This window comes from Apus apus, chromosome 13 (genome assembly GCF_020740795.1).
Source record: "Apus apus isolate bApuApu2 chromosome 13, bApuApu2.pri.cur, whole genome shotgun sequence".
Lineage (NCBI taxonomy): Eukaryota > Metazoa > Chordata > Aves > Apodiformes > Apodidae > Apus > Apus apus.
Genome location: NC_067294.1, coordinates 269429 through 295013, shown reverse-complemented (window position 1 = coordinate 295013; position 25585 = coordinate 269429). Strand labels below are relative to the sequence as shown.

Here is a 25585-nt window from a genome sequence, read left to right as displayed (position 1 = left end):
TCTTCAGATGACTCCCTGAATAGAGAACAACTCTCAATTAATTGTTTTGTAACATTTTCACTTCGAATGCCACTAACTGTACTGGTTTTGCCCTGGGCTCTAGCTTTTGTTGAAAAAAAAATCGTAAGAATAATGTTTAGAAAAGAATTCTAATTACTTCGGGTAAAAAATTTCAAATTTCATTTAAATTGCTAATGTGAAAGATGAGATGGGAAGGATCCTCAATCCAGCAAATGTTAGTACATTTGGGAAAAGCTGCTTTGAACATGTAGACCGCAGGTTTTACCCTCGGAAAGGTGAAGTCTGACCTTGGGCAGGAAAGGGAATCTCAGGCCTCTCCTGTTGCTGGAGCCGTAGACAAATCGGTAAACATTCCCCGCAGCATGAGACTTGTTATTCTACTCACCAGAGATGCTTTTATTTCAGCCACTTTGCTGAAGGCGAGCTGGGCCGGCGGCAGAGCGCTCACACCGCCCCTCCCGCAGAAGGGAATCCCTGGCCTTCAGGCGGGGTACATCAGGGGGCGGAGTTCTCATAATTTGCTTTATTAAAAACAATAAAAATCAAGTGCGTCACAGGAGTTTTAAAGAAGGAATAAACCCTGGACGGGCCAGCGGCAGAGGGAGCAGCTGGGGGCACGTCTCGAAATGCCCGCAGGTTTTCCCTTGCGGTGGGACGAGCCGGTCCCTCCCCCGGCGCGGGGGCTGTCACGGCGGGGGAGGCGCTGAGTCCCGGTCCCGGTCCCGGGCGCCGGGGCTGCTGCAGCCGGGACTCGCTGCCAGAGCCGGGGGAGGGACGGGGGCACCGTCCTGACGGTGGGGCCCGTGGGCGGGGCAGCGTGTGCGGGGCGAGACCCACGCGTGTCCCCGCGCTGCCGCTGGCTCCTCCTGCGGGGGGGACTTGCGGAGATCCTCTGGGACACCCGGGACTCCTCCGGCTGCTCGCCCGGGCTGCAGGTTGTTGCGGGCGGCCCCGGGTCCCGCCTGCCGCCCCTCCCCGCTCCTCTCCCGAGGTAGGTGCCTTCTTCGCTCTTGCCCTGCAGAGCGGGCTCTGCCCCAGCCCCGCCTCCATCTGCACCCCCGGGTGCGGGTTCAGGGGCTGCTGGGGACAGCCCGGGGGGCGCGGGGGTGAGGGCTGCAGCTACATCCCTGCCCGCAGCAGCTGAGCGGGCTCAGCCCGCGGAACCGCGGCGCCGCGGACGGAGGACGGGCTCCAGACCCGAAGGTGACACCCAGGGTACCTGCTCTCGTCCTTCCGGAACCTGGCTGTGGCTGCGGATGAGTTCATGTTAATCTTTAATTTCTCCGGGACTATAGTGACAGGCTAATGCCGTACGCTGCTGCTTTACTGCCCGGTTTCAGCTGTTCAGGAGAACAGCAGCAGCACCCTGCCCCTCAACAGCACCTAAGCAACGAGAAGGTGATAAGAGAAATTGTTTGTGAACCTCTCCGGGTTGGTGGTCCTCTTGAGAGGATGCTCGGTAGCCACCCATCAGTGATAACACTAACAATGCACTCAGCTGCTGACCTTTGTATGAACGTCTCACCCTTTCCTTCCTGCTGCTGAGCTCTTTTCCTCCTGCTTGCAGAGCCGTTGTAAACCCTGGGCACAGCACCTCAGCGGTTACACTTTCTCTGCTTTGCTTTGGTTTACATTTATCTGTTGAGGATAAAATGTGCTTGGGAATGTGAAGGGGTCCTGCCTGGCTCTGGAGCCGGGAGCCCGGGCATTCCCAAACACCTGCTACTCAGTAGCTGTGTTTCCAGAAAGTCCATCTGAGAAAAAAATTAGTAAGGTTGCACTGCATCCTTAAACGTGCAGTGAAAATAGGAATGTCCTGGGGAACACTCCAGGCTGGATGAAGTCCAGGATGTGCTGCACTGTTACTCCCTCATTTTATTCTTCTGGAGTTTTGTACTTCCAACAGAAATAAATGTGTATTTCACAGGGACATCAGTATCAAAATAAGCATATAAGGGTGTTTTGCCTGTCGGTGTTTTAAGAATAAAACTGCTAAAACTTGTGTAAGATCATTCAAGCTCCCTTGAGTGTCACTAAAGTGCACAGCATCATATGCTCCAGTATATACACACCAGTGTTTGGGGGAGAACTGGAAAACTGAAACCTGTGTTGTCTGCTGCTGAACAGACCTTTCCTCCTGCACTGTCAGAGGAAAACCAGCCGCTTCAGCCAGCGCGGAACCATCAACCAGAAGATGTTTTGGGTTTTTTTTCATTGTTCATATGAAGTTTTTTTTAAGAAACTGAATGGTAATCACACCTTGAGTTTTCATTAAATCTTTTCATTAAAAAAAAACAAACAAAAAAAAGAAAAAAAAAAGTATTATTTTGTCCTGAAGGAAAGACTTCTGTAACAGCTTAAATCAAGAGGTTAATATTTGGAATTTCTTCTTATACAGCTTTTACAGTTCCACATGACCTTAGCAGTCAAAAGGGCCTTTCTGATTTTATCTAGCAAAGTCACCATGTCCATTTATTTTGGATATTGACCTTACAACAATTAGTCATGCTTTATCATCTCTAAATTGTAACATCATTGAAGCTACAAAATAGAATATGTTGGATGATACAGCAAAAGTGAGCCACATCCTCAGATCCTTTCAGGCTGTTTCTGCACTTCTGCCCCTTACTGGGCAGCAGTCCTGGTCTAGATTGCAAGGCTATGATGCTACTGTACTGGGTTTCACTAGTAAACTCCATTATAATGTGCTTTTTACCTGATGCTCAGTTTTGTCTCCAGAGCAGTGAACCCCCAGTGAGAAATTGGCAAGCTGCAAAATGCCTCTGTATCCTGAATGATGATGAATTTTCGCCTCTTGCCTTCTCCAGGATGCAGCAGCAGAAGGTTGTTCAGCTCTGCTGGGGCTGACCAGGGTAACACCGTCCCGGAGGCTTCGGGGGTGGTGACACAACTGAGAGGTGGAGAGAGCAGAGCCGGGGCTGAGGGCGCCATGGGAGCAAACACCTCCAGCAAGTCATCACGTTGCAATGGCAGTGAAGACGGTAAGAGCTTTTCCTGTTTGTTGTCTGGGACTGAAGAGTCCAGCAGTGCAGGGACTGTGATGTTTTTTATCTAAATATTGTTCCTTCAACCAGGGTTTACAAATACAACCCCTGCTTTCAGAATGCTATTTCATGCTTATGCTTCAGCTGGTTCTTTACAGCAATTGTATTATCTTCCTTGGCATCTCTTAAACTTAATTTGTCTGAGTTGGCACATCACATGATTTTTCTCTCTGAAGGACAAATGCTTTGGCTTTTTTGTTATTTTAGATGCCATCAGGCAGTGAAATGAAGCTTGTCCAATCTGTAGGTGTGGATTTGGGATGAAGAGCATGTGTTTGATTCCTGATTTTGACACTGCAAATTTCAGTACTCTTTGGAAGTGAGTGTCTGGACTGGCTCACTATGAAAATCGGGGATGGTAGGAAAGCTAACACAGAGAGAGGTTAAAATGTGATTGTACCTCGTTTGAGAGCCTTAAGTATGCCGTTTAGCTCTCTTACAACCATATCAGTTACAGACCTGTGTTTAAAATGCTAAAGAATACATTAATATTAAAAGACAAGGAGGCAAAGGGTGTTAACACATTCAGGAAAGCAATTCCTGGCAAAAGACAATAGAAGTAGAGGGTGTTTACATGCAAAATCTGGCTGCCAGCTTAACTCCTCTGGGTTTACAGCTGTTCCAGATGTCAGCATCTGGCTGGACCTCTGTGCTTGGCGTCCGCCCCCTCTCGCAGTGCCCTGTGCTGGGACCCCAGCCCCCCCGACAGCTGCCCCTCCAGGGCTTGCCCCTCTCACCTTCCCTGCAGGCCATCAGCATCCTCACTCACTGTAATTCCAGGTTTGAAAAAGGGCTCCTGTGCCTGAAAGCTGGAAACCCTAAATTTACTTCGCTGATTGTGGTCCCCTACCTGAAAAGATAACAACAATGAGAAGAAAAATTTGTTTAATTTACTGTGCCTGTTCTAAAAAAACACTGAGAATGGGTTACCCAGCAGGTATTACCCTCCTGCCCAGGCGTGCAGTGCCTGTTCCCAGCCATGTTTTTGGAGGAAGTTTGGGCATGGTCAGTGGGGCATACAGCTGGGGCAGTTCGGTAACCTTGATGCATCATGTTTCTGTTGAATGAAACCCAGTCTGCCTGATTATTTTATTTGGAGAAACCATGCACTTTGTTAAATAGATAGATAGATAGATAGATAGATAGATAGATAGATAGACAGACAGACAGACAGACAGACAGATAGATAGATAGATAGATAGATAGATAGATAGATAGATAGATAGATAGATAGATAGATAGATAGATAGATAGATTCCACAAAGCACTAGCAAAGTTGAGTATGCTTCCCTAAAGTTGTGTGGTGGCAATGATCTAGTGTGTGTCTGTCCTGTTATCCTGGTCTTAGCTCAGAGGCAGGACATGTCCTAGGGAAAAGGGGTTTATTCTGACCTCTACTACAGGTCTGTGGATGTGTCAGTGATTAGCAGCAGCTTCCTTGCCTGCTATCTCATCTGGTAAAAAGCTTTGGGGACAAACGCCTCTTGCTTTCTGTGCCATTCACTTCAATTAATGAAGAAAGTGGCAGAAGACAATTATGTTGAGAGCTGCACTTTCCAAGCCAGGCTGTGGCCTCAGAAAGTGAAGAGAGGGAAAGCTTTGCAGCCTGAAGGCCAAGCTGCTGGCACAGCAGTGTGTCTGTGCAAACAGAACTGCACACTGGTGTGCCTGTTGGTTCCCCTGATGACTGGACACGTGATGTGTGCGTCCAGGACTGGCTTTAGCACCTGGCACAGCTGCAGCCTGGGTAGGTCTGAGCTCTCTGTGACAGTCAGAGCTGTTTGTGAAGATCTGAGCAGGCTGCAGCCCAGCCCTGCAGCTCTGCCAGAGCAGTGGACAGCAGCAGATGGAGGGGTTGGGGGGCTGGAGGTGCTCGGGCCTGTCTGCTCGACGGTACAAACACAACTGAAGTATTTTGGGTCAGCCTGAGAGGGCAGTGCCGGTGGCACCCGGTGGAGCCACCAGCAGTGATCTCCAGGTCGGCTCTGGTCGCACAGCCCAGCCATGGTGTGACAGCCTGGAGCACCGAGGGGTGCCTGGGGCCACTCTCAGGAGAGCAGTGCAGGCCAGGCAAGAGCGTGTAGCTGAAAGGGAGAGCACCAGGAGCCTTTCCCCTTGCTGAGCACAGCGCTGGCATGGTGGGAGGTGCTGTCCAGTGGCAGGATCCCTGCTGTCCGTGCTGATGCCTGGAAAGAGCGTCTCGGTGCAGTTTGGTGCAGCCAGGCCCCTGCCTGTGGCTGCTCCCCAGCTTTGGCTGCGGGCAGAGCTGCTGCTCCAGCCCCTGCAGCAGCGGCAGGACTCGGAGCATTCAGATCCAGCAGTTGTGCCTCTGGGGCCGCATCCACAACCTGCTGTATTGTAATGTGATTTGCTGTTTCCCTGGACCTATTTGTTGCCTGAGATGAAACACAGGCAGCTTCATACTGCCTGAGGAGGAACATTTGATCTGTAGGTCCTTCAGATGGGCACTTCCCCAGCATTCTCCTCTGCTGTGCAGATGCCCCCTGCCCAGCCCCATCTCCACCTGGAGGAGGAGCAGGTGAGGTGAAATGCATGTTCACCCCCTGTTCCCTGCCCCACCTGAGGAGCTGCTGCTCTTGAAGTTCTCTTCTGAGCAGAAACAGCCATTCTGGATGCTGAGTGGCTGTGAAGCTTGTGCTCAGGGTTGCACAGATATCCAGTGGGTGTCTAGAATATCACCAGGGCACAAAGATCCAGCAGCCCATTTATGTCTTCACAAAGTATAAACACCTGATGGATTAAACTTTGCTTTTGGTTTCAGCAGGTGATGAGACTTTCATGTTTAACGGGTAGGGCAGAGTAAAAATATTCTCTGTATGGTTTATTGCCTTATTTGCCATGGAAAAAGGCTGAACCAGGGAAATTGTCTTTGTCACTGAGCTGGAAATAAAAAACGTCTGTTAAACACCAAGTTTAAACAGCACCCATGTCTCCAAAAGCAAGAGGAAGCTGCTGGGTTTCTCTAGATTTTCTCAGCTCTTATGGACAAAAAGTAGAAATTATGCAATATCCTCAAATGGTTTCTCAGCCATTCATATTTGAATGTTTGCTCTTTCTTGCAGTCACCTTTGACCATTTTGAAATTCTACGAGCTATTGGGAAGGGCAGCTTCGGAAAAGTGAGTATTTGATGAACTAATCACCCTTTGGACAGCTGGAAATGTAACTGAGAAATGGGGGAATTATAGGCTCACATGAGAGTAAAGAAATAAACTCTGCATTGTCTGGGAGCTTTGACCTGAGTTTCAACTCCTGGTAATCAAGAAAGAATCAGAGCCTGGTTCCTAATCTGTTCCATAGCTACAAATTATATTACAGGAGATTAAAATGGGATGCTGGTAAACCAAATGAGCTGAATTTCATTATGTTTCTGAATAAGCATTTTCTAAGGTTCCCCAGTGAAGCAACACTGAGCATCATGATGGATCTTTAATAAGGAGCTACAGTCAACATGAAGGGCCCCGCAGGTTTTTTCAGGGGACATTTCTCTGTGAAACAAAGTGTCTGTTATTAAGCATCAGGTTACAGTCATAGGTTGGTTTTATTTTTATGCTGTTAGAGAATTCCATACTTCTATGCCCCAACAGAATTCTAGAAGGTCATTTGCCTCTTCACATCAGGGCACACTCATGCCAAAAAGGAGTGTGTCTTGGGTGCAGAGTACAACAAAGATCTCTAGACACAGGGAAGTATTTAGTGGCAGAAGAAAAAGGTTTACTGAAATTTTGCAAATTCATCCAAAACTTATAAACTGTTGTGGAAAAAAATCTGAAAAACCAGTGTGCTGGTTTTTGCTCTTACAAACTCTTTCATTGAAGCACCATTTAGTTCTAAATTGTATTAAATATAACTATAGGAAAGGTTAATATTCAAACCCACATAGCCCTCCAACAAAGCCCAAGGGTCTTTGTGAGCTGAATGAAGCTTGTGAGGATTGGGGAGATCAGGTACTGCTCCCCAGTTTCTAGCCTGTAGTTCTGTGGTGGAAAGGACTCTTCCAAACACTAATTGGTGTGGAAGGGATGGACACGACCAAGATTAGCTACTGCTATTACAGAAAATGTTGACTCATCTGCAATTTCCTATCTCCTGCCTTTGTGGTGATAAATTCCTTCCCCTCACCCTTCCCCCAGAAAAATTTATTCTTTGGCTGAGAACTGGGTGAGGTATTTACTGGCGATGTCCAGGGTTGCAGTGTCAGTGCACGGAGCTGTGAGTTGGCAGCTGTGGGCTTTGCCAAAGCCACTGGAGAATGTTCCTGGGACTGTGTTTTACCTGCCAGAATTCACTGACAAATCATCTCTGATTTATCCCTTCATTTGCTCACTTAGGTCTGTGTTGTGCAAAAGAACGACACCAAGAAGATGTATGCCATGAAATACATGAATAAACAGAAGTGTGTGGAGCGTAATGAAGTGAGAAATGTTTTCAAGGAGCTGCAGATCATGCAGGGTCTGGAACACCCTTTCCTAGTTAATTTATGGTAAGATGCTGCTAAGTGCTAAGGACATACTGCTACTTCCCTGTTCTTTAATTCAGCATGTTTTCCTGCAGTGGGGAAGTATAAAGGAATTTTAAATAAGGCTGTTACTGTTAGAGTCTGCAAGGTTAATTTTATTAGGACATCAATAACATTTCATGTGCTGTGGTCTCACACACACCACATGATCTAGTGGCCAGTATTCTATAGTTATAGGATTCCTCTGGGGTAGTGAGTAAATTTACTGGATATTGGATTAATTTTTAGAATGAGGTAGAACTTAGCAAAGCTGAAAACAAACATGAGGCTAAAACACAGTGAAGATAACAAATCTTTGAATAACTTTGTGTTCCTTTTTGAAATATCCTGTAACTTGTGTGCTGTCAGGTGAGCGCTCATTATTTTGCTGCTGCTGTTCTAATTAGGGTTTGAGTGAGAACCACACAGAGAGACCTCCCAGAGCTTTGGACATATCTCCACACTTCCCTTTCCTACCTGCAGAAGGAGTCCCAGGCAAAACTCACTCAGCAGCTGAGAACTAAACAGCATATGCAGATGTGCAGACCTGTACAGAGCAAATAGTCTGATTTTCCCCCCTTCTGTTCCTGTCAGGACCCCCTGCCCTCAGGTATAGCTGTTAGCAATCCCGCCCTCTGAGCGATACCAGACCTTGGGCTTGGTGTGGGGTAGAATTCTAGTTCATGGTGCTGCTCATCCCACCAAGAAGCTGGTGTCCTGGGAAGGAAAAATCCATGAGAAAAAAGCTCCTAGCTGATCGTTAGACTATCTCAAAGGGACACTTGGTAAACAGTGACATCAAATGACGTCACCTAAAGAGCAACAGCAGAAGCAGCTGCATCCCCGGTTGTGTTGAGCAAACGGGTCTGTGGACAGGCTGGAGCCAGAGCCCAAGTCTGTGCCTCAGAGCAGCCCGCAGGCTGGGGCTCTGGCAGGGCTGTGCCTAGCTTGGGGCTCCTCTCTACACTGCTCCTGGGGTCACCTCCCTGGGCTGCTTGGGGAAGACAAAATGTTCATCTTGAAGAGCTGAGTGTGAGCCCCAAGGGGAGCAGACAGTGTTTATCCAGGGCTTCCAGTTGGATTTCCACTGTGGTATTGAGTATTTGAGTACTCCTGGAGCTACTGTATGTCCCTTTATGATCTGTCTTTTTTTTTATATTACCATCCTTGAAAAGTGCTTCTGCCATTTCAGGTACTCATTCCAGGATGAAGAAGATATGTTTATGATTGTAGACCTGCTGCTTGGGGGGGACCTGCGTTATCACCTCCGGCAAAACGTGCGGTTCCAAGAAGGCACCGTGAAGCTCTTCATCTGTGAGCTGGTGCTGGCCCTCGACTACCTCCAGAGCAGGCACATCATCCACAGGTCAGCTGGGGACCTCAGGGGTGGACCCATGCTTGTAGACTGCAGCAGAGGCAAACTAGTTCCTCTTTGACATGAAAAGACACATAGAAGCTTAAGAGCTAAACAAAATATTCTGCCACATTTGTTCGTTTTTGTGTAAAACCCTAGGGCTTCCCTGAGAAAAGCGTTTCACATACAACAGGAAGCATGTTATTTCTCCCCCAGGATAGCTATGACATAGAGTATTTGGTTTGTTTGGTGATCCTGCAAAATGCTGTCTCTAATAGGTTTAATTAGCCGCAGCTCATTAATATCCATCCTGGTCCAGGGAGGGTAGGCATCAGCATTCTGAATTCCCCTGCTGTCACCCTGCAAGGTGTCTCCATTTTGCTCCCCTCTCTGTAGCACACTGAGAAAGCAGGAATGGGGCCAAACCCAGCTTTTTCCTCTGTGATGTTAAATCCCTTTCTAAAAGTAGTGAGAGTTTCTTTTTGGCCACCAAGATTTTTCACAGACAGTGAAAATATATTTGAGCTGTTCCCAGACATCCATACTGCTAAGTAACAGAGGAGGCAGAGCTTTCCCCTGGCTGAGAGGCAGGTTTGGCTCTGGGAGGACGGGCGTGCAGCTGGTTCTTCCAGGTGTGCCAGGTGATGCAAACCTTGGGGGTCCAAGGGGCTTGGCTGCTGTTTCTAAGATGGGGAAGCAGAAAGGCTGATGCTTGGTGTGTCCTACACAGCTGGGGAGAGCCCAGAGAGGTTTTGCCCTGCTTTGGTTGGAGTCAGGCCTCTTGGGGTTAGCTCCTGCTTTCTCAGGAGTCTCACCTTTCCTGCTGCTTGTTTTGTTTTATACCTGCATAGATTTCTACTCTGATACACCTGATCTGGGCAGGCAGGACAGCCCAGCTGCCCCGCTCAGGCTCCAGCAGCCACTGCTGTGCTCTGGGAGGCAAAGCTGGCAGTGACAGGGACATGGCACTGTCCCTCTGTGCCCAGCACCTGCTCCCCAGCACCAAATAATGGATGAGCATGAATTAAACATGGAGCAATGCTGCCTTGGCTGTCCCTGTCCTGGGCAGTGAGGGGTAAATCCTCACAGTGTTGGCCTGGCCTGAACAAACTGGGTGGGACACAGGAGTGAGGGAAGCAGAAGGAAGAAATCCTTCTCTGTCAGTGATGTCTTGCAGTTAGTAGCTGTGTTTATAGGACTACTTGGCTGGAGGTTCTCATGTTTCAATGCTGTGAGAATGAGTCTGCATGAGGAGACTGTTCCTTGCAGTGATGGAAGCTGGGACAGCCAAGGGAGCACAGGGTGTCCCACTGTGGCTGCAGGTTGGGGCAGGTACCAGGGGAACAGCCCAGGGGGTTATTTGTAAATACAGGTGGGAGGAGCTCAAGTTTAGGCTGCAATTCTTATGGGTTTAAGGTGAATAGAGTACAAAAAAACATGTATGGCAGCCTGTAAAATTTGCAAGTTATTTAATTACCACTGTAGTGCAAGTTGCTTAATTAACACTGCAACCCAGTGGGACAGTGTTGGACTGATAAAGTGACTCAGCTGAGGCAGTGACACTGCAGCACCTGTAACAGGAACATCAGGAGACAGGCAAGGGATTGCTGATAGTCTGAACAAAGCTGTGCAGAGACAGCAAATGCAGACTGATGGCTGGATTATTTCCAACCTACAGGTAGAAGAGTAGAAAATAGTTGTTAATTTCACTGGTTTTTACAGCCCACTGGAGGTAGTTTTGGTGGGAAGATGCCAGAGAACTACAAGCTATTAGATAATAATTAGATACATTGTTCTTTCTTCATTCCAGGTGGCCGAGTGAATTCAAACTTTTTCTTAGTGATTGCATTCTTAAAGATAAAACCCTAAACCCCCTCATTTCTTCCCTCTGAAGCCCTGGCAGGAGCATCAGGCTGGTGCCGGGTTGTTGTCTGTGCTCTTGCCGTGTGTGTGTCTCCCCTGGGACATTCCAGCACCAGGTGCCTGGCTCAGGCTGGTGGGAGTGAATGGGACTGATGTAATTAGCTCATTAAAAACAGGTAATGACTTGTAGAGTCACTCGGGTGGATACAGTAGGCATATCAGGTGTACATTTCTCCCTTCAATGGAGAGCATTTCCCTGCAGTACTGCTACAGGTATTATTATTTTGTTGTGGGTTTTTGTTTGTTTTGGTTTGTTTTATTCTGGAACAAAACCTGCAGGGAACCCATTTGTTACAAGAACAAAGATGTTAAAATAATTTCATTTTTACTGAGTAAAAGAAGAAGAGCTGTCAATATAGTATTGAAACTGACCAAAGAGCAAAAGGAGGAAAAATATAAGAAGCTCTAACATCATAGGCGGGCTGCCTGGGTGCAGCCAGGCCCAACACAAGCAGCCCTCAGCCCTGCACCACCACTGCTGCCCTTGCTGTTCCATTAGTCTGCCTCTTGTGCTCAATTCAAGCCCTGCAGAAACATCAGAGCCCCAGCAAAGACACCTTCTGGGACATGACATTTCTGGAAGTGTGTCCTCCAGAGCCTGGGCTCTCCTCAGGTGTCTGCAGCTGCCTCTCATGTCACTTTTCCAGCCTAATGGCTGTCTCCCCTTCTCTGCCTTTTTTCTTAGAGACATCAAGCCTGACAACATTCTACTGGATGAGCATGGTAAGTGCCAGCTGGTTTGCAGTTGTGCATGCGCATAAAAGCAGAGTCAGAAACAGGACATCCACTTTACAGTTCAGGTTCTTGTGGTTTTACTCTTCTTGTGCTGCTTTCTGTCCTGTAGTTCAGGTAGGAATGGAACCATCCTTTCCTGCTGTGGTTTCTGCCTTTGCTTTTGGAGCAGCAGCAGCATGTTCCTGTGGGGCTGCCCTGGTGCTGGGGGTGCCTCAGAGCTGGACCAACACCTCCTCTGACCAGCTGACCTGGTGGTGTCTCCAGAATGGACAACACATCTTGTGCTGCTGTTCTCAGTTGCTGACCAGACCTTATTTTAAGATCTTCTTGGCTCTTGCTTGAAACATACTCAAAATGTAATTATTTGAATGGAAATGCTCATGAAATTGCAGGCTGTGTATAAAGTATGCTCACAAACAGAAGGAATTATTGTTGAATAGATAATCTTCATTCATGTTTTCTTCTTTGAGCATTTGACATTGGGAGGAAGCTCTGAAGAGGATTTGGGGCTGAGTATAAATGTTGCTATCATTTCTTCTTTAGCCTTTTTCTCAGGCAAAACTCTAACTACATTCTTGCATTATTCTCTAAACACATTTTTTTCTACTGTCAAAGCTCTCACAGTGAAGCATTGTCTGATATTTATTAGCCTTTAACTTGTTAGAAAAACACTTCACCATGTATTTTTTGCAAATCCGTGTAACTGGCTCTTTATGAGGAATCTTCATTAGCAGCTACAGCCAGGCACTCAGAGAGAGGCAGTGCAGGGACCAGGCAGATCTGAATCCATTCTCATCTCAGGGGCTGTAACAGAGATGCTGAAGCTCCCAGGGAGCCACAGTGGCTCTTCTGGGTGACTAGGGTTGCCTGGCAGCATCCAAGCTCAGACTCTCCTCATTTTGCATGTGACCTCTAATTTCAAAGTGCTAATTATTTATTTAGGAGCTGTCAGCAAAGCTGCTGTTGCCTCCAAGTGCAGCAGTCTCTCCTGCCCCACTGGGTTCTGCCCCACTGGGTTCTGCCCCATGGGCAGGGCCCTGCAGAGGGACCAGCCTCAGCTGGGGTCCCAGCACCATGGGGGGCTCGGGGCCACCCCCAAGCCAGTGGGGGTCAGTTCTCACAGTGACACTCCAGGGTGACTTGTCACCATCTTTCAGGAACCTCTACATAGGACAGGGTGACAGAGTCACCCAAGGGGGGAGCTGGGAGCACTGGAGCCACAGAAATGTAGGTCAGCATCCCCTAGAGAAGCAAAAAACACAGGGGGAAAAAGCTCTGCTTGTCTCTGCAGCTGCATTCAGCTCAGCAGGACATAACCTGCAAACTTGTATAATGACAGTGCAATTTGGGCTCATTTTTGAGCCTATTCTGTGCTTGCTGAGATGTTTTAACTGTCTGTTGCAGAGGAGTTGGTTATTTTCTGTGGATGTGCCCTTGACTTCAGTGTCCTTCTGACTATGACTTATAATATTTCTTTTCTTCATCTCTGGCAGCAAAGGTGTGATGCACTGGGCACACACAGTTCAGCATTTTCTTGCCCCCAGAGCAACTGTTATCGTAGTATATTTATCTATATTTACCCCAGTAGGTGGTGCTTGTTTTTCAGCGTTTCTTTCCTCACTCCCCTCCCTTCACCAGGCTTCCACAACTGTGATCACAAAGCATATGCTATCTGATAACATCAACTTTTTATCATGTTCTTGACTGAGATGAGACCCCTGAGAGTATGAAGCACCTGGAAACCATCATTCATCAGACTTCAGTCCTTCATTTTCAGACTCTTCTTGCCCTTTGGCCCATCTTCCTTCCCACCTGACTCCTTCACCCTTCCAGACTCACATACTGAAGGTGCCCACATCTGTCACACTGCAGTGTCCTCTTGGCTGGTGTTGATCCCTGATGAGGCTGCAGGATGTGCACATCATCTGGTCTTTGTGTGTGGGGATGGTTCAGTTTATGATGGTACAACTGCCTCTCATCATGCCACACATGAAATGTTGTCCTGCTCCCAACTGTCCTGACTTCAACATGCCCCTCATGCATTTGCCTCTGCCACCCTGGTCAGTGACACTCTGTATTACCATATCAATTTCAGCTAAGAAATTGAAGTGAGCTAGAAACAAAGTGGAATATCAGGCAAATGTCTTTCTGGGCAATAAATAAAGCAGTTGTTCAAAGATTTGGCTCAGGTCCCACAATGAAAAATCCTCAGCAGATGACCACCTCCAACAGTCATTCCAAGCACAAAAGTGATTTCCCCTTTAATGATGAGTCTATTTATTTGGCTCAAAGACAGCATAGCTCACCTGGGAATAAAATAATATAACAGATGGTAGTTTCCAGGAATTGTGACTCATTCATCAGGAGATTTTGGCCAGGTCATTTGTCTTATAAAATTGAAGAAAAGCTCAGTTTTGTCTCCACTAAGACCAATAGGCTTTTTTGCAAGAGCCCTGTAATGGCTTTGCTCAGTATTATTTCTTGTACTGCTGCTGGAAGGTTCTCGAGGGCAGCACTAAAATGGGCGAGTTTGTGCCAATGCAGGTACAGCACTGAGAGGCCATTTGTTCTCTCATCTCAGGTGAAGGAAGCTACAGCACAGTCTGTCCAACAGCCTCCCTACTCCACAGCTCCTAACATCTCTATCTTCATCTTCTTTAAAATATTCTTAGTCAAATCTGCAGAAGCCTTATAGTTTTTGCACAAAAGATGCTCCAGAAAGGTGAAGGAATCACATAGTAGAGGTGCTGAATATAATAAGAAAATTATTTGCCTTAATGCAGAACCAGCGGCTTGACCTGAAGTGCCAGTTTGGGGCAGTCAGGATGAGCCTGGGGAGGGACATGGTGCCTGCAGCACCGCCTGGCTCAGCTGTTTCCACACTGGCTACAGCTGGAGATGCTGAGCAGCTGGGAAAACACCAGCCTTGAAGTTTGACCCTAAAGCCCAGCAGCAGCACCCCATGCTTCCCTCTTGGCTACCAGCAGCTGCTGTCTGGTGGCCCAGTCTACTCCAGCTGTAACCTCCAGTCCCTGTTCAGCCAACTTGAACTGTGCAGAGCCCTGGCCTCCTTGGCTTGATGTGGGGATTTCCCAAGTGGGCTAGTTTATAAATCCTGTGATTTATTTGAAGTGAATAATTTAAAGGATGCATCCAGAGAAAGGCTTGTGCTTGGAATATCAAATTCTTAATCAGTCTTCATGATTCATATTTATGAAAACAGCTCCCTACAAAGTGGCCAGAGAGCTAGAGATGAAAGAAAAGCAATGCAAGGACACAGAGCACGTATCCAGGGAAGGCAGCTGTGGGTCACTCTTCCTCCCAAGTGCTGCCCATGGCTGGACACTGGGTCTCTGGTGGCAGGAGGGCCCTGTGCACCTGACCCATGCTCTCACAGCAGCTCTCTAGAGGGGCCCCAGGTTTTCCTTTCTTCCTTCAAACCCTCACCTACAAGCACTGCAGGTTTGATACCTGTGCTTTGGTGGGACTGGCAGCCCAGAAGTGTGGAGACAGGTCCAACCCCAGCACAGCAGACAAACTCCACCCCTGATAACAGATGTAGAGGCAGAATCGTAATCATTTACAGAAATGTTTCAAAGCATCCAGACAAGACATCAGAAGTTCATCACCAAAGCATCAACTTTCAGACTTTTTTGATATAGGGGATTTTTTTCTGTGAGGAAAGCTCAGTTCTCTTTCACCCAAAATTTAGAAAGACTCAAAAAAAAATCACTATTGAATGACTACTTGGAGAACTCCCAAGATTTTTGCTCCCCAAAGGGTAAAAAGAGAGTATTTGCTGTAACAAGATCCATCAGTAACCAGCCTGCGAGCAGAAATATTTTGTATCAGTTCTCCCACCAGAATTCCTTTTTTTCCTGGAGATTCCTTTCCATATAATATTTTAGTTTATGTTTCTGATTCAAAGCTGCTCCTCATGTGAAATTAAAGCAAACCAAGTTACACATTAACCACTGTTTTTCAGGACACGTGCACATCACTGATTTCAATATTGCCACGATGCTGACGAAAGAAGTACAAGTCACCACGATTGCTGGCACCAAGCCGTACATGGGTAAGAGCTGATGCTGGGTGGGTGTTCTTGCATTGCCATCTGATGGGCTTGATTTGGCAACTGTGCTGGGATACAGATGAAGTCCTTCCTGATGAAAGTTTGAGCTCTTTTGTTGCTGGTGTGTAACAAAGTGCCTGTTCTCACTTGTGGTGGAGCTGTGGGGCAGCCTGGCCCTGTCCCCCAGGGACACCCCGACGGGGCTGGGCAGTGTGCACAGGTCTGCTGGTGGCACACACAGACCAGGCATCTGCAGACACAGGTTTTGGTGCCATTATGCCATGCTGTACTGCATATTTTTGGTTATAAAATAAGATAGCTACACTCCTGAGATCTCGGAGCACTTCACAAGCAGCAGTCATGCCCTGCAGCAAGGGTGAGATGCTCTTGCTACCCTTGAGAAGGAAAACGAAGCAGAAGGGCTTGCATTTGTTCCTTCACTGCACTAGCACAAGTCTTACACTGCTGCATCGCTAGCTCATAATTTGAATTTTTACCTTATCTGTCTGCTTTACAAACCGGCATTCCTGCGTGCTTAGGCCAAGCGAGGGTCCCTGGGACACGCCGCGTTCCCGGGCTGCAGCCGGGGGGAATGCCCGGCCGGGCTGGGGCCGGACCCGCCTCCGAGAGAGGCAAAGGGGCTGGAGCTCCGCTCCCCCCGCCCAGCCAGGGGTCCTTCCAGCAGCGGGACTGGAGGGTCGTGCCCCCGGGCTCTGCAGGGCACAGCGGGGCCGGGAGCAAGACAGCCCAGCTGGTGCAGACCTCGTGTCCCTGCTACCCCAAAAAAACTTTGCTTTTTTCTTTGCCCCTTTTTAAGGGTAGCACAGAAAACTTACTTATGTTTACATACGAGGCAAATCAGTGAAGCAGCTGACTTTTCAAACAGCAAGAGACCCACTTGATCCTTATCACACAGTTAATCAGCATAAGCAAAATAACATTGACATACCTGGGAGGAGCTGGGTCCAGAGCATGCAGGTAAGGAACCAGAGATACCCTGAGCTGATGCCAAAAGAATTCATGTGCAAACATTACACAGAAAACTCTTTGTAACCATAAATTAAACTTTCCTAAATAAAGCAAAAACACTCAAAAGCTAACACAACCCCTCCCACACAAAACACACACTTTGGTGTGCACTAACACTGTCCTCAGACTAAAGTAACACCCTACAACCCCATCCCCAAGGCAACCCCTCGGGTCTCTCCTTTTTATCCAGATAACCAGATTGAACTTTGACCTCTGCACCACCCCTGTAATCCTTTTAGAGAGGAAAACCTGCACAAAAATAAAGCATTTCTCCCTGTTGTGGGTTTTGGGGGTTTTTTTGAGCAATTCTTGCCTCCCAGCTCACACAAAAATCAAAAGTTTTTTTTCCTTAATCTCAAAAGGGAAATTTATTGGCTAAGAAAGACCACGTCAGTCTGTGCCTCCACCCACCTCCTATTAACCTGATACCCTCCTCCTAAAAAGCTGAGGCTCTCAGGTGTTTTTCAGTTACAATTTGCTTTTCCCTGCCACAGGTGCAGTTGGTACTACATCTAGGTTTATGCTGTCTATTAATGTTTCTAAAGAGCTGCTTCCATTCACCATGTGAAGCTGTATTTAGGCTCTGTCAGATTGCAGTACTTGAAATCTGAACAAAGACATGTGGGTGGGATGAGACCAGCTTCCCAGCATGAAGATCTGCTTAGCAGGAGCTGAGGGCAGAGGCTTTCTGGAGTGGTGAGGAGATACTCAGGCCAGTTTTACACCAGCTTCAGTGAATTAGGCTGAGTCCTTATACCTAACCATGTTTACTGTGGGATAAGTGCTGTGCCAGCAAGTGGAGTTTATTATTTCTGGGCTTTTTGGGCAGGGAATCACTGAGCAATCACCGTGGAGGGGTCTGTGGGGCTCTTGAATGCTCTCAAACCAGAGCCACAGCAGCACAGGATGGACTGTGTGCCAGGATGGGGGGAATTTAGTGCTTTGTACAGTGTAGGAAATTAATTTAAGCTGGTGAATCTCTTACTGGTTATAGGCATTATGTAAAGCATTCCGTAATTCACACAAATTGGGTTATGTTTATCAAACACTAAGCATTCAGGTTACAATGCTGAGAGCCCACCTGTTTCTCAAAGCAATCTCATCATTTTCAGCCTCTGGGCTGTGCTGGGAGGGGGTCAGGGCTGGTAGGGGCAGGGGGCCAGGTCCTCAGGGCTGCGGGGTGCTGGCCGGGGTGGGATCCTGGGCTGGAGGCACAGGGTGCTGGTGCAGGCAGCCCTCGAGGGAATGACAGGTGAGCTGCTGCAAGGACACCTGTGTGTGCTGATCCGTGTCCACCTCAGCGGGGCCTCGGAAATGGACCAATCCAGCAGCCATATGGCTTTGTTTTGTAGAAAAAAGCAGCAGGTATTTTCAAAGACATGGTAATGGGTAATATGCTAATTAGCGTCCTAGGCAGAAGAGCAGGACGCTCTCTGTGGTAGGGATCAAGCATCTGTGTTGCTCATTCCCACTTGAGACTGCAGCAAGGCAAACTTTCCTTTTTCTGTATTTTTCAGCACCTGAAATGTTTAACCCCACCAAACCGCCCGGCTATTCCTTCGCTGTGGACTGGTGGTCGCTGGGAGTCACTGCCTACGAGCTGCTCCGCACCCGGGTACCGTGCAACGCTCCTGTCCCCCCGCACAGCTCCCTCCTTAGATGCTGTTGGAAAGGTTCATGCTTTGTCCTGGGGATGAGCGGGCAGACCCGCATTCAAGGCTTTGAGGGTTACTGCAGCACAGGAAGCAGAAACCACCTCTTCCCCAGAGCTCCTGGGGTCACAGCTAAGAGCGCAAAGAGCCGGTCGCGGCAGCGCCCGGGGCCGCGGGGCTGGGCCAGCGGGGCAATTCAAACCGAGCTGGTTCACGAGCAGCTCCCCAGGCTCGGGCTGCCGTGGGATTGACTCTGAGCTCCCATTTGAAAAACAAACGTTGTAGCTGTTGTGATAAGATTGAGCAGTCCAAGCAGAGGCAAACCTGATCTGTAAATCAGCACTAACGCACAAGCCCTTCCTGTCAGGGCAGCGTTCTGCTGCTGACTCAGGTGGGGCTGGGAGCCTTCTGCACAGAGGGTTAGATTAGTGTCTTGCAAATGTTGGGTAAAAAAAGTGGGACAAAATTGCTCAAAATGCATTCTCCTAAGCAAAAGGTTGATTAAAATCTTGTGAAGCTAGGAGTCTTCTTTCAGTATGAGTAAGCAAAACACATTTTTAAGTAACTATCATCAATCTTTGAAGAATACCTAAAAATAATATTTTAAAAATATATTTTAAAGAGCAGAATTTCAGATTAATTTGCATATCTCAACTTGTAAGTGATCAAGTTAGTAGGCATTAAGGGGACATGGTTGTCTGACCTGTAGGGTAACTGAAGCCATTTGCCCTCTGTAAACATACTAATATAGTATTGGAGTTTTCCATTTGTAATGTTAAAATGGCAGGAATGGTCATCACAGTGATTTTTTACTTGATGGCACTGTTATCAAAGATGGGACTAGAAATGCTGTTAGGTGTTCAAACCTGCTGGCACAGCCATAAGATGGTGGTACCAGTGGTGGTCACTGCATGGGGGAAGTGAAGGGAGGCTGTGAGGTCCATCTAGTGTTGGTACACTCTAAGCACAATGCACCTGATTTCATCTTTCAGTTTACAGCTACAATTTAAAAAATGTGCTCCTAACACCCTCACCCCCCAGTCTGGCCCCACTCCTGCCACCTGTTGCTGTGACACCGGGCAGGAGGGACAGGCCAGGACTCCTAACTCTTCTCAGGACTTGATTTTTCAGTTGATTTGACAGGTGGGAGAAATCCTGATCCTTCTCACTTCTGTTGTCTCTGGCATGGGTGAAGAGCTGAAAGCATTCTGAGCTGCCACACAGAGTGGCACATTTTACAGGGAATATTGGGAATGCTCTAACCATAGTATCATATATATAAAATCCTTTGATAGCCCCTTAAGATAAAAATACTGCAAAGGCCAAGCAACCACAAACTGGTCAATGGCTCCAGCTTTTTGGGTTCTGCATCCCTCCTGTCGTGCTCTTTAATATCTAGCTGTTATCAGCGTTCATGTGGACAAGATTATTTCGGTTGTTTCAATTGCGCCGCAGTCACACAGGGAGAGGCTTTCAATAGGAGGCTTGGGGATGTACAAAGAGACTTTGTTTGGAGCCTTTTTGCTCTAAAAAGATTTCCCAGGGAGACTGAAATACAAACAAATGCAAATGCTTTCCTTGCGGTGTTGTTCACAGAGGCCGTACCACATTCGTTCCAACACCTCCCCAGACGACATCGCGCACATCTTCAAGACGGCCACCGTGATGTACCCAGCAGCCTGGTCCTCGGAGATGGTGTCGCTGATCAAAAAGGTGGGGCTGGGCTGGACACCTGCCAGAGCAGCTGGTCCTGTCATCCTGCTCTGTTGATGAGGATTCATTGCAAGTTGTGTCCAGCCCCAGGGTTGGTGACTTTCATACCCAGCTTCTCCTGCTGCAGCCGCACCAGGAACATCCCCTGGCAAGGCTGCGTCCTGGAGGGGTGGGGATGGAGTTTGTGTTGGGAAGCCTGGCTGCTGGCAATGCATCTCCCCCAGGGATACATGCACTCTTGCTCCCCAAGTTTCTCCTATAACTTTGCCTCTCTGCAACAACATAACTTAGAAGTAGACATTAGTATATGTGTAAAGAAGTCTGGCAAAAAAAAAAATAATTCTTTTTTTAGTTTTTTTAAACTATTTTTCTGCGTAATTAGAAGATTGGCAAGAAGTGCTGATAGAAATCCTTTGATGCCATGAGGTTAATGCACCCACTGTAGTTATTGTTTAATAAAGCTGTTAAGAAAATTGCTTCAAAATCATTACTGGAAGAATTTTGAAGCTGATATAATGTTTGAAGAGAAGCCATATTGTCAATAAACTAAACAGTAGTGCCAGACACTGTCTGCACACAATGGCAGCAAGGCTGAATTACTGAACCCTGCCTAACAGCACTAGCTGCAATTTTTGGAAAGTATGTAAATAGTTTCCTAATTGTCAGGTAACTGTAGGCAACAAAGTAGTCCTTGATGTAGCTTTCATCTATTTCTTATTCCAAACAGTATGTAGAAGTGTTTTGTCTTCTCTAGTGAAATACTCTCAAGAATTTTTCATGAAAATGAGTCATCAATTCTTTGCTGAGACGGAATCAGGGCATACTTTCCAAGAAGAAAATTTAAGAATATCCCCTTTTGCTTAAAATAAAATTGAGCCAATATTTCATTAAGCCCAGCAGTAATATACAGATATTTACTGTGGATGTCCTCTGTATTGTGATGCTGGAAGCTTTTCCCTGGACCACAACGTGCCACAAGACATACAGGCTCCCTTGTGAATCAATAATGCAATGTCACAATTATTTACATCTCCAAGTGCCCCTTTGCATCTGGTTTAACAGCCATATGGATGATATACGAGCCCAACTGCAGTTCTGTCCTGGCTCAAACATCTCCTGTGGATTTTTGTATTTATTAACGTTGCAGGCAAATTACCATTCACAGCGGAGCCGCATGACTGGCGCTGGGACTGGAGCACAGAGCTGCAGGAGGAAAGGAGCTGGGAGGGGTGTTTGTGGACCCCACCCCCCGTGCAGCCCTCCCTGCACCCAGCTGCACACCAACACGGGACAGGGCTTGAGGGGTCACCTCCCACCCAGTCCGGAGGGCTTGGATCTGGCTTTCCTGCTAGATTGTTGGAGTGCATACTATCAGGAGTTTATGCAACGTTGAATCCTTAAACTTCGGAGACAAATCTCAGTCATTTCCTACAGCAATGTTAAAGTAATGCCTACAGCTGCGTTAAAAAAAAGGGCTGAAAACAGCAGTGCAAATCCATTCTTTCACACTGGAATTATACTTATGAAAATTCCATTGCTAGAATGAGAAAACAGAGGATGTTTTACTGATACAGAATTAAATTTGGAACATAAAAGCATGAGTTTAACTCCCCATTCGGAAACAAATGTGTATTTGTTAACTTGGAGAAATTGTTTCACATCAGTGTTCTGCCTCATCACTTGCTCCTAACGTGAGGATAAAAGCTGTCCATGAAAGTGAGAAAAAATAGGTTTAAGATTGTGAGCCCTTGCAGAAGCTGGGGAAGCAAGAGCTCCGAGCTAGAGCAGCAGCAGAGGCACCCAGCTGGGGCTGGTGCTCCTGCCCAGTGTCCCCAGCCCCAGTCAGGAGGGTGTCTGTGTGTACCTGCTCCCTGGTTTCTCATCTCAGGGTCTCACTGTCTCACCTCTTCCATTTACCCCTCACTGCAGTTGCTTGAGCCAAACCCTGAGCAGCGTTTTTCTCAGCTGAAAGATATCCAGGACTTCCCATACCTGTCAGATGTGAACTGGGATGCTGTTTTCCAGAAGAAGATAGTGCCAGAATTCATTCCCACGGTAAGGCATTTGATTTCAAAAGGTTCTCCTGTGTCCTCACGCCTGGCACCAGGTGATGGGAACTTCTTACAAACTGCCACAAGGGCATCAGGTGCTGTAATGGACAGAGGAGGAGAGTCAAGGGCAGAATTTTCACTTTCCTGTGGGTATAAGGAGCAACGGGGGATGTTTACAAAGTGTGGGTGCCCCAAAATTGACCTGATCTCTTTGTAACAGAGTTCCTGGATGCAGAACTGGTCGGACATGCTGCCCGTAGCACACAGGATGAAGCCCAGGGGCAGGGATGGTGCTGGTGCTGGTGAGCCCTCCTGCCCCGAGCTGCCTGTGCTCCAGCCCAGCTCTTCAGGGGCAGAGACCCAGCCCCCAGGCACGGGCAGCCTGGGGACCACCCACCATTTTATGAGAATTGTTTCTTGTTGTAATGACTCTTCCTCACAAGCCCATTGTTCACAGTAAAATAATAAATACAGTAGATTAGCATTGCTGATCCTTTTTGAATTGGATTAAAGCAGCACAGAAGTAACATAACCCCTACAGAAAATAATCAAAGGACTGTTATGTGCCATGTCATCCTGACAGTTTTTCAGTCAAACAAAAGTTGGGCTAAATGATGGATATTTGTTGACTGTACATATTTTCCCCCTCTGTTGCTGGTTTATTCTGTGGTGGGTGTAGTGCGTGGCTCTAAAACCAGTTTTTCAGGCTGTTGTGCTCCTCCCAGCAGAGACCCTCACTTTGAAACAGCGAAGGACTGAGTAGAACCTGTGAGCAAAAAAAGAGTAATTGTCACCCCTTGACAATGTCCCCCGGCTGAGGGAACTGATAAAATATGTAAGAAGTAAAGCAGTTGCTCTGGTTCTATGTGTGCAGTTGTAATTAGTTTATTTTTTACAAAATTCAGCTCCTAGGTGCAGTGCAAGTTATGAGAAACTCTTCAAAATAGGCTCTGATCGCTTAAGGCAACCCAACCTCTCTCTCCTCTCCAGAAAGGCAGACTGAACTGTGACCCAACCTTTGAACTGGAAGAAATGATCCTGGAATCCAAACCTCTTCACAAGAAAAAAAAGCGCCTGGCTAAGAAGGATAAAGACACCAGCAAAAGCAATTCCTCCCAGGTGAGAGCAAACAGGTACAAGCATATGGTCAAGGCAGTCTCCCATTTTCCAAGAAAGCCAATTGTCATCTAGCAAGACCACAGCAAACTCTTTAAACAGACACCTTTAACAGCTTTTCCCTCGTGACCCGCTTTATTCCCATGATTCTTCTGTATCTTCCCACGGTGGAAGGCAGCATGTACACACATTGGTTCTGTGTGAGAGGAGAGCCTTAATGCCATTCTCCCTGCTGCAGTGCTAAATATGCTCCATACCTAGAGATACCTCTGTATCTCCTTGGAATTGTTCTTGTAACGTCTTTCTGTGCAAACTGTCAATTTCTTCCCCATCTGTTTACTTTTCTATGCAAATATCAAAGGCCTGCCACCTTCAAAAGCACCTGGAGATGCTCCAGAGGGACTTCATTGTTTTCAACAGAGAAAAGTAAGTCCTGACACAGCGGATCAGCAGGGACTCAGGCCTTTGGCAGATGTGGTTTGGGGCCACCTTGGCCAGCGCTGCAGGTGGGGGCTTAGGAGAGCAGGTCCCCGTGTGTGCTGGTTGGTCTGTCACCTGCGGGGCCTGCCCTGGCGTTGCTGTTCCTGAGGTGGAGGAAGGGCCGCAGCCGCCAGCTTCCCCAGCTGCCCGGTCCGTGCAGCCCGCGGGGCTGCGGGGCCGGGCCCCCTGGGCCGCCGCACCCGTGCAGGCCTGGCCCTGCCTGGGCTTCCCCTCACCCTTGACCTTCCCTTTCTCCCCCTAAGGATGAGACACCACAACACCCAGGAGACCGTAACGTACAAGGACAAGCAGAACTCCAGCCTCTGAGAGCAGCACAGCCCCCGCTGGAGCCCTCCTGGTGGGCCCAGCACACCCCCACCCTCCTTGGAGCTGGGCTGCAGACTTGGCCACCGGCACCAGGCGACAGTGACTTGCCACAATCACTCAGACTTGGATCCTATTATTCTGCCTTTCTTGGTGACAGGAACATGACTGCGTGCTGGATGATACACTCGGTACTCACCCCTTTGTGCCCGCCAGCTCGCGGCCCTCGCACGCCCGGGTGTGCCTGCCGGGCCTCAGCCCAGCCCCGCCCGCCTCGCCCGTCCTGGCGCTGGTGCCGGGCAGCTCTGAGGGTCCTGGCTCTTGGGAGGCTGGCGCTGTGGATGGGGTCCAGCTGCAGGAGGCTGCTCTCAGCTGCACGTGTAGACACAGGTGGCCTTTGCTTAGTCAGCTCCCGAGAACAGCCCACGAGCGTGGGCACAGAGAGCTGGAAGTAACGATGGTCCCTTCCTTGGCTGTGAGAAGGCAGCAGAGGTTTTCTCCCCTCTCCAGGCCGGCTCCTGCGCACGCTTCTCGCAGAGCAGCACTGGCTGGTGGGTGGTGAGGGCATGCAGACAGATGTGGAAATGACAAGGTAACAACCAGGCACTGGTGCATAACCAGCATCCAGATGCTTTTCCAGGCCAGCCTGAAAAACCCATTCACCATCACATTAAATTGCTGCAACTCACTAAATCAGACAGGGTTTGGCTTCCAACCTCAGAGGTAGATTTGAATGTGTAGTTTTTAATCTCTCCACCATTGAAATCACACTTGACTTCAGCAGCTACTGTTTGTAGCAACAGCTGTACTCCTGGTGTGGTCTCTGCCAAGACTGAGCTTGGCCCAAGCATCTCTATTATGGTGATGCTGGGAATGATGCAATTATTTAAATGCTCTGGCAGATGTGATGTTTTACCACCCTGGTTGACGTTTTTCCTGTTCTCAGCAATATAATTAACATGTGATGGACCATTTGCCTCCCATTTACCCCAAGGGGTTCTTTTTATCCGCTGTCCCTTCTTGTCTTTCTCCTCTGAGTTCACAAGGCAGGAGGAACACCCATTCTGCCTTGCCCAGAGCCAACAAGGACATTTCTGGATTCTCAGTTTAAATTTGCTGACAAAAAAAATCCCCAAACCAAAACAAAACACTTGAGTACTTAAATGGTAAGAACATTGCATCTTTAAAAATTCCCCGAAGACTTCTATAACCATCTCTCCTTTCCCCTCTTCCTCTGTAAACAGAGGCACAGTCCTAGCTTAACCACTACCAGGCAACAAGGGAAAATCTACTTGATAGCAGAACTTCACAAAACCTGTAAGTATGAACAGTCTTCCCCACCCGTGGCACAACTATTCTGGCATGACCCCTTAAAGGACTGCTGTATGGACAGCTTGTCCTGTCTGAGTTGCAAGCATGTAAAAATAAATATTTTAAGGTCAAATACTTAAGGAAGGAAAAAAAGTGTATTTATTTAGCACAGCCTAAATTGACACTTCATTTTTGTAATATTTAAAAAACAAGTGTGGTTT

General features: G+C 47.8%; 1 protein-coding gene across 1 annotated transcript; it reads left to right on the top strand.

Annotated features, from left to right (window-relative positions):
- The first annotated feature begins 680 nt into the window (after positions 1–680).
- On the top strand, positions 681–25485 carry STK32A (serine/threonine kinase 32A). The gene is made up of 13 exons (XM_051631236.1): positions 681–1012; positions 2850–3023; positions 6170–6225; positions 7438–7589; positions 8797–8970; positions 11567–11604; positions 15602–15691; positions 18235–18332; positions 19966–20082; positions 22012–22137; positions 23124–23252; positions 23611–23675; positions 23993–25485. Exons 2-13 carry the CDS (start codon positions 2972–2974, stop codon positions 24054–24056), a joined length of 1161 nt encoding a protein of 386 aa, XP_051487196.1. The 5' UTR covers positions 681–1012; positions 2850–2971; the 3' UTR covers positions 24057–25485.
- Positions 25486–25585: the final 100 nt, after the last annotated feature.

Excerpts from the sequence above, each read along its gene's own strand:
- STK32A (XM_051631236.1), top strand. The coding sequence starts at position 2,972 with ATGGGAGCAAACACCTCCAGCAAGTCATCACGTTGCAATGGCAGTGAA. Across the intron at positions 8,971-11,566 it reads AGCAGGCACATCATCCACAG|AGACATCAAGCCTGACAACA; the intron begins GTCAGCTGGGGA and ends CTTTTTTCTTAG. Across the intron at positions 15,692-18,234 it reads TGGCACCAAGCCGTACATGG|CACCTGAAATGTTTAACCCC; the intron begins GTAAGAGCTGAT and ends TGTATTTTTCAG.